The 9,585-nt window shown below is 36.8% G+C and overlaps 1 protein-coding gene across 1 annotated transcript; it reads right to left on the reverse strand.

Moving 5' to 3' along the window:
• Positions 1-3,811: 3,811 nt before the first annotated feature.
• On the reverse strand, positions 3,812-9,384 carry cldn10d (claudin 10d). Its single transcript, XM_079883442.1, has 5 exons — positions 9,061-9,384; positions 8,793-8,954; positions 8,640-8,721; positions 5,676-5,783; positions 3,812-5,577 (listed from the first exon to the last, which is right to left on the reverse strand). Exons 1-5 carry the CDS (start codon positions 9,290-9,292, stop codon positions 5,340-5,342), a joined length of 822 nt encoding a protein of 273 aa, XP_079739568.1. The 5' UTR covers positions 9,293-9,384; the 3' UTR covers positions 3,812-5,339.
• Between the last annotated feature and the right edge of the window lie 201 nt (positions 9,385-9,585).

Consider the following 9,585-nt stretch of genomic DNA (forward strand, 5'->3'; position numbering starts at 1 on the left):
CTCATCTCTGGGGCTCGAGGAGGGGGAAGGGCGGGCGAACATGAAGGAGTCCCACAGGGAACATCCACAGGCCCGAGAACAGAATCAGTTATGAGCTTTATTGACAAATGGACTTTTCTTTTATTCTTTTATACCAGACATTTAGAAATATGCTCAGGCATGATTCATCAACACCATATCATTTAGCAAGAATATATATAGGCCTATATATAATTTTACACCTCTTTCCCTTAGGCTATGTATTTTGACTACATCATGTTCCTTTTATATATATATATATATATATATATATATATATATATATATACACAGTGAGGAAAATAAGTATTTGAACACCCTGCTATTTTGCAAGTTCTCCCACTTAGAAATCATGGAGGGGTCTGAAATTGTCATCGTAGGTGCATGTCCACTGTGAGAGACATAATCTAAAAAAAAAAAATCCAGAAATCACAATGTATGATTTTTTAACTATTTATTTGTATGATACAGCTGCAAATAAGTATTTGAACACCTGAGAAAATCAATGTTAATATTTTGTACAGTAGCCTTTGTTTGCAATTACAGAGGTCAAACGTTTCCTGTAGTTTTTCACCAGGTTTGCACACACTGCAGGAGGGATTTTGGCCCACTCCTCCACACAGATCTTCTCTAGATCAGTCAGGTTTCTGGGCTGTCGCTGAGAAACACAGAGTTTGAGCTCCCTCCAAAGATTCTCTATTGGGTTTAGGTCTGGAGACTGGCTAGGCCACGCCAGAACCTTGATATGCTTCTTACAGAGCCACTCCTTGGTTATCCTGGCTGTGTGCTTCGGGTCATTGTCATGTTGGAAGACCCAGCCTCGACCCATCTTCAATGCTCTAACTGAGGGAAGGAGGTTATTCCCCAAAATCTCGCAATACATGGCCCCGGTCATCCTCTCCTTAATACAGTGCAGTCGCCCTGTCCCATGTGCAGAAAAACACCCCCAAAGCATGATGCTACCACCCCCATGCTTCACAGTAGGGATGGTGTTCTTGGGATGGTACTCATCATTCTTCTTCCTCCAAACACGTTTAGTGGAATTATGACCAAAAAGTTCTATTTTGGTCTCATCTGACCACATGACTTTCTCCCATGACTCCTCTGGATCATCCAAATGGTCATTGGCAAACTTAAGACGGGCCTTGACATGTGCTGGTTTAAGCAGGGGAACCTTCCGTGCCATGCATGATTTCAAACCATGACGTCTTAGTGTATTACCAACAGTAACCTTGGAAACGGTGGTCCCAGCTCTTTTCAGGTCATTGACCAGCTCCTCCCGTGTAGGTCTGGACTGATTTCTCACCTTTCTTAGGATCATTGAGACCCCACGAGGTGATATCTTGCATGGAGCCCCAGTCCGAGGGAGATTGACAGTCATGTTTAGCTTCTTCCATTTTCTAATGATTGCTCCAACAGTGGACCTTTTTTCACCAAGCTGCTTGGCAATTTCCCCGTAGCCCTTTCCAGCCTTGAGGAGGTGTACAATTTTGTCTCTAGTGTCTTTGGTCTTGGCCATGTTAGTAGTTGGATTCTTACTGATTGTATGGGGTGGACAGGTTTCTTTATGCAGCTAATGACCTCAAACAGGTGCATCTAATTTAGGATAATAAATGGAGTGGAGGTGGACATTTTAAAGGCAGACTAACAGGTCTTTGAGGGTCAGAATTCTAGCTGATAGACAGGTGTTCAAATACCTATTTGCAGCTGTATCATACAAATAAATAGTTAAAAAATCATATATTGTGATTTCTGGATTTTTTTTTTTTTAGATTATGTCTCTCACAGTGGACATGCACCTACAATGACAATTTCAGACCCCTCCATGATTTCCAAGTGGGAGAACTTGCAAAATAGCAGGGTGTTCAAATACTTATTTTCCTCACTGTATATATATATATTAGGGCTGTCAAAAGATTAATCGCGATTAATCGCATCCAAAATAAAAGTTTGTGTTTACATAATATATGTGTGTGTACGGTGTATAATTATTTTGTATATATAAATACACACACATGCATGTATATATTTAAGAAATATTTGCATACATATACTGTATATATATTTATATAGTTTATATTATATATAAATATCATTTTTTATATATATAAATAACAAATTTTTCTTAAATATATATATGCATGTGTGTGTATTTATATATACAAATTTAATTATACACAGTACACACACATATATTATTAAAAACAAACTTTTATTTTGGATGCGATTAATTGCGATTAATCTTTTGACAGCCCTAATATACATACATATATATATATATATATATATATATATATATATATATATATATATATATATATATATATATATATATATATACAGTATATATGAAGAGTTCAGATGCAAAAGCCTCTAAGTGCCATCTGAAATTTTCTTATGATCATTTTTATCAAGCTCGTATATTTAAGTTCAGTAATTTCACTTAAATGGCAATGACGATTACCTATTAATTGTCATTTAAGTGAAATTACTGAACTTAAATACATGAGCTTGATAAAAATGATCATTCTAGAAGAAAATTTCAGATGGCACTTAGAGGCATTTGCATCTGAACTCTTCATATATACATATATATATATATATATATATATACATAATAACAAGAAATAAAATAAATAAAAATAAATAAAAATGAACTCCTATAACCGGATTTAAATAAAACATAATTTACCTCATGACAGGATGGAACCTAACATGATATAAATAATTTTTAAAATTTTGAAATGTATTAATTTATGAAACTTGAACTTTTGAAACTTTTACAATATACTTGTTTTCTGTAGTTTTATTATTTCAAACACAATGCTCATAACACATAAAAGATTTGAGTTTAATATTTTATCCTTTATATTAAGATGTATACATGAAAATATGCAGCATAACAGGAGTGAACCGTGTGTGCTTACAATAATTTTCCACCTCTTTCCCTTAGGCTATGTATTTTGACTACATCATGTTCCTTAATAAAAAAGAATAATAATATAAAATATCAATCATGCTGCTTATATACCTAGTCAAAACCCTAGTTTAACCCTAAATCTATGTTCACATAGAGACCATTTTTATGAAACGTTGCCAATTCAACGATCATCATCATCATCATAAAGTTAGTATTTCTTAGTGAGTGACGCCATCCAGTGGTATTTATTTTACAGTGCTTGTTTGAAGAACATTTCCAAGTAGGCTGTTAGAAATGATAAATTCTATTATTTGTCATTTGATTAAGCTTCTTTAGATGTTCCTTTACAATCTCCTGGTGCTCCCTATTAGTCTGGTGAAGCCTATTTATAAGCAAACTGTAGTATTAACAGTGCAATGCAGAGATATTGTGATTTACACTGGTGCGGATGGAAATTAATACTGAATACTATACAAACAGTGCATGCTGTTATTTTAACTGGGGAACAAATAGCTTCTACATGTTCAATATAGCTCCAAAAGCTTTTATTCATAGACCTGAATCATGAAATAATGAGACTATTGCTTGATATTAAATGCTTGGAAACATGCATTTTCAAAAAGACCATTTTAGATAGGCTACCATACTGCAAAGCAATGTTAATTTTCTTAGTTGAAACATTTTCATTTTCACTGATACATTTTCATTCATATTCACAATCACTGTACCAATACCCATCCAATGATTGAATCATTTTTTTGTTAATAGATAATTATATAAAATGTCTCACAAAAAAAAAAAAAAAAGAAATAGCCTCAAAGGACAAGTTTTTTCTAATGTGAAATATTTATTTATTAAATCCTCTTTGTTTTTGAAAGAAATTACACTGTAAAAAAATAAGTAAAAATGAGTAATGCCAACACGTTTTTACATTGCTTTAACTCATCAAAATATGTTCAACTTTTTCTTATAAGTTATACAAGATCAAACTCATTTTTTTAAAGTTAGTTTTATGTAATTTAATTTGAAATTACTTTCATTTCACCCTAATGACTTATCACACATTTTTTTTTTTTTTTTAGTATTAGAATTAGAAACACTCAACAATTTCCAGATGTTTTTCTTTGGTAACACTTTACAGAAACATTCTGTACATTAGCATTTTAGTTGTTGTAATAACATGAAATAACAATGAATAATACAGCATTTAATCATTTATAATGTTGATTTCATATTACATTTTTCATTTAAAGTAATATAAATTAACATCAGTTAATGTATTAGGAAAGAAGATTAATTAACAATGGGCAAAATAATGTTAAAGGGGTAATATAATGGTACATGCACTTTTACAAGTTGATTGTACTGAAATGTGTGTTGGCAGTGCCTGTACACAACCATCATAAAATGATAAAAATCCATCCAGTGTTTTTTTTTTAAATCTCCTTGTATGTTTTCCCCTCTCTGAAATCAAGCCGTTCGATTTTGTGACGTCACAAAATCGACGCCCCTCCCACGATTGTTGATTGACAGCAGCGTTTCAACACAGACCCGCCCTCGCTCGTGAGCGAGCTGTCATCATAGTGCATTTGCTGGAGCAGAATGCCGTCTAAGCGATTGTGGTGTTCTGTTCTTGGGTATAATAATGAACACAGCATCATTTTGATGTTCCTAAATCCGAACCGCTGAAGACGCAGTGGCTGAGTTTTGTTTTCGAAGGGAATATTCCCCACGATCAACAGCAATGCTTTCGTGTTTGCGCGAATCTTTTCACCAGACTGCTTTACAAACGAGGGTCAGTAAAGCTGGTTTTGCTAAGAAGCTGCTCCTGAAAAAAGGATCGGTACCAACTATTCGTGTTCCTGCTGCATCTCCAGAAGAAGAAGTGAGTGTAACGTTTTATTAACCTTTATATTAATATTTATATTAATCTTTGCAAATCGCTTGCTGCACGCTTCACGATGAATGCGTCTAAGGTTTACACTTAGGGTACATTACGGCATGTTTTCTATGTACGACGTTCTCAATATAATTCATAATCCCACGTTTATAATGAACAACGCGTTATGGTTATTGTGTTATTATTTCAAACGGTGTACGCACAGAACAGAGGGGCGGGGTGAGCAAAGCTCATTATCATTTAAAGACACATGCACTTAAACGGCGTGCTGAAAACTGAGCTGTTTTTGACCAGGTAAAATTAGTGTTTTCTTACAATACTAATGAGAATTTTTAATTAAAGTATATTACAAACTTTTAATTTAGACCCTATAGAATCATATTAGCTTGTACAAAAATGGCATTATATGACCCCTTTAATAAAGTAACATAGATGAATGTTGTAAAATTTGACACAACTTGATTTTATTACTGTTGTGTTATCGTTTCTTTAAACACTGGGTTACACAGCTGAGTCTATAGGAGGCCTTATGGGTCTGACGGTACTTGATGACTGGCTTCCTTGTGTTCCTCTCCTCCCTCTACTTTCTCTACTCTCTCTACTTCCTCTTCTCTCACTGGATGATTGCTGTGAAGGAGGGATGAAGACTGTTGTGGGTCTGGACGAGACGGGCCGCATGTACGTACGTCTGGTACGTGCCGTCATTTTGGTTGAGGGTCTTATGAGTTGTTTATTGAATCTGAGGAAGAAAAAAAGGTACCAATTTATCAACATTCATTGTGCTTTTTTTAGCTTGTTTCCACGTACAGTAGATGTATACTGTGTGAAGGGACAGACCTTTTGGGGAATGACTCTTTCCCAGAGAAATAGCACATGACTGAACTTCCACATATAACCAGACATGAACCTCCCCAACCAATGAAGAGAGCGGCACCGAGCTCATACCTGAGAAATAAAAGTCACATATTTTAAAGGACCATAACGCTTTCCTTTTTAACATTTTTTATTTTTTATTGAGTCCCACAGATGATTAAGAATCAATCGATGAAGTATTTCAAAGTTATTTTTAATGAAATGCAGAATGCAATGAAATTGTGCAATTGTTATGAATTCAATTTCTATTTCATTGAACATAAGTCTGTTGAAAGCAATCTCTTTTGCAATCGAGCTTGTCAGTTTTATCAGAGGTTGGCTTGAGGCCCGTCCCCAAATAAGATGGTTTTGTGTTCAGTTCAGTCTGCAATATTTAAGTTATTTTTTAGTCTATAAAAACATGCAGACTGATGTCCAGTCAGGTGGTACAGGTTAGTGCTCTTTAAGTTTATGTCCATTATTATTGTAAAGTAACGTGCTTTGAGGCATGATGTAGTTCAACCCCTTCTGCTCACATCAAGTTCAAGGCATTGACACTAGCTTGCAGATCTATCACAGGCTCAGCTCCCTCCTACTTTCACTCACTCCTACGAGTCTACATCCCTACCAGAAACCTACGATCGGTCAACGAGCGACGGCTCGTGGTTCCATCACAGAAAGCTACAAAATCACTTTCCAGAACATTCTCATTTAGTTCCATCCTGGTGGAATGCTCTCCCCACCCTCATCCGAACGCAGAATCCCTGACAACATTCAAAAGACAGCTGAAAACCCATCTCTTCCGTGAGCACTTAACCTCATAAAAACAAAAACAAAAACTTTCCTTTTCCTTTAATCCTTTCTTATCGGGCTTATGCTACTCTGAACAATGCCTGAACTTTGTATTTTGAGCACTTTGTTTTTGCCTCTTCACGGTGACTCGCTTAATTTAGTCCTAAATTTTAAGTCGCTTTGGACAAAAGCGTCTGCTAAATGACTAAATGTAAATGTCTCATGACGCTTTTGTTTGCTCCCTGCTCCAAGTACACATGATGAGCCAATCAGAGTGAGTATCAGAGTAAGCAGCCCCGCCCCATTCTGCAGGCTGCAGCCAAATCCTTCTTTCCCACTGTGTGTGTTCATGTGTTTGGGAGGAGCCGTGTATGGCAAGCCATTTTAGCTTAAATTGTACCCAGCGTTACTTGTCGTAATTGCATTTTTACTAGTAAGAATTCAATTAGAGAGCTCTACAATTCAATTCTTACTAGTAGCAATTACAATTAGAGAGCTCTCTAATTCAATTATTACTAGTAAAAATTCATTTGTAGAGCTCTCTAATTGGAATTGTTACTAGTAAGAATTGAATTAGAGAGCTCTCTAATTGTAATTGCTACTCGTAAGAATTGAATTGTAGCGCTCTCTAATTGAATTCTTACTAGTAAAAATGCAATTACGACGAGTAACGCTGGGTACAATTTAAGCTAAAACGGCTTGCCATAGCCGTGGTTTTACAGTCACAGGCCTATTTAGGAAATGTGTTTACTATAGTCTGTTATTAATTACTGTAGTGGGAGTATGATTTACTCAATTAACTTGTCCATTAACTTGTCGAAAATGCACTTGTGTTTATCTGCAAAAAGGTTCACATACATTAGATTGCAGCCTAGGCTACTGTTAATGTAAATATAACATTAGTCGTTTGTTTTTAAAGTCTACATTAGAGAGCTGCGTGGGACGGATTTCTCCCTTAATTCCTAAAAAGCTGACATCCTCACAAATCTCTGTTATTATCAATGAAACTGGCTGCACAATGAATCTTTCATAATATCTACACTTTGTTTGCTATAATCAGATGATTTGCCAGTATGCAGAATTCAGCACTGAACAAAAAGTCCATTTTGAGCGGTGAGGGAATTCTATCTTAAATGCATCTGATTGGCCATTGCGTTCAAGAAATCAACACATATATGTCTGTGATTAGCTACATTGTTCAACGCAGCAAACATGTTATAAATAGATAGAGACTCTGGCCTGTAAATCGTTTCTATTTTGTTTTAGTTGTTCTTGTTGCTTTTGTGCAACAGATGAATGACAATTTATTCGTTTCTAGATGTTCAATTTATAGATATTTCTATTTTGCAGGAGTCATTTTATTCTCCCGCAACCAGCACACACACGAGTGCATTACCGCCCGCGCCCGAGCCCGAGCCCGCACTCGGCCATCAGATCTATATTCCCGCACCGCACTCTGTTGTGTTATGGTCCCGCGGGAGTGCAGGTCTCTAGTCTACATGTGCATACACAACTTTTAATAACTGGCAAATGTACTGAAAGCTTCGTTGACAGATTTAAGTTGAAGTTATAAATTAAAGTCCATTTTATAGTGGGCATAGTTTGCATAGTGAGCAAAGCGCCTTTCTGTTCGGCCGTAGTTTAAAGTATTCCCACACTTTGGATGATCGTGGTCTGTCATTTTCACCATGAGCGGGAGCAGAAGCCGCCATTACTTGATATTTCAACGTAAATAATTGATGTGACGCATCGATGCATTTCATGCGTGTCGACGTATTTTCATAATCGACGTAATCGATGACGCCGACGCGTCGTTGCGGCCCTAGATCTAATGCCTTCGAAGCTCGCTATTGCTAGCCACTCCCAAAATTGCCTACCCTACCTTTAATCGAAATGTCAACAGTCACTGTTGCTTATTTCACTGGTTGCTTCGTCACTGCAAATTACTGTCTGTATGAACACCACTTAGATGCATGTATGTATGCATGTTGCGGCTTCATTTCAATAAATGGTATTTTTGGACTCAAAAAAACTAAGATATTTGATTCCTCATTATATGACCCCATAAGACCTTTGGTATATCATGGCTAATATTTTACATCAACCACTATAGTGGTAAAGTATTAATGTGACCAATATAAAGTCATAATTACGTACTTTGTTTCTAAGTAATATGGATCCACAAATTCTGAACGCACTTTATTTCCCCACCAGGAGTAGACTATCATACCACTGAACCCTGCAAAACAGACACAGCAATACATCAGTTAATGTTAATCAATTGTGATGCAAGTGAAAGAAGTTTCATACCGGATGCCATGTACGTCAGTGCTGCTGTGAATGTAACTCTGGCGTTGGCGAGTTCAGAGCCTCCAATTTTGGTGCATTTCATCCCAATGAGGGCAAGCACAGCTCCCCAGAACCCAAAGATCACAGAGATCACAGACAGAGCCCTGCACACATGGAGGAAAACTAACAACCACACAAAGAGAGCATATTTATATTCCTGCAATGTTAAATATCCCTTTTATATAAAATCATGAAATAATGTCTCTGTTTCAACAGATGTTTTCCTCACCAGACAGGTCCATCATGGAAGGGAAGTATTTACAGTCAGATACTCCTGTGGCGTCTGAGACACAGTCCATCCAGAGGTTGGAATAGTAATCCCCGGCGCTGAGAACGACAGAAGCACTTTCTGAGACGACCCAGTACTCGATGGCCAGAGTGGAACAGATCAACATCCAGCCACACAGACAGGACACAAAGCAGCCGATCTCCACATACATCACCACTGTTCGCTGCCTCATGCTGCCAGCTTCATGAGCAGAGACAGAAACAGAGAGAGAGATATATGCACTGTTGAGAGGTCAATGGAGAAATAAGATTGATGGCAGTGTGTCTCCTCCTGCCTTTGGAACCCTCCTTTTGCACGTACCTAGTTTTACCTCATCATCAGTTTTTCATCCCCAGAGGGCATTCCCAGGCTATCACAGATTCTTAGTATATCTAGGAAAATGGTTTCGAAGAGCTCCCAGTGCACTATAACGTCATGTCTAATGATCTAGAACAAATTAAAGTGAGCTTTATACAAACCAAGCCA

Source organism: Squalius cephalus, assembly GCF_949319135.1.
Source record: "Squalius cephalus genome assembly, chromosome: 10".
Taxonomy (NCBI): Eukaryota; Metazoa; Chordata; class Actinopteri; order Cypriniformes; family Leuciscidae; genus Squalius; species Squalius cephalus.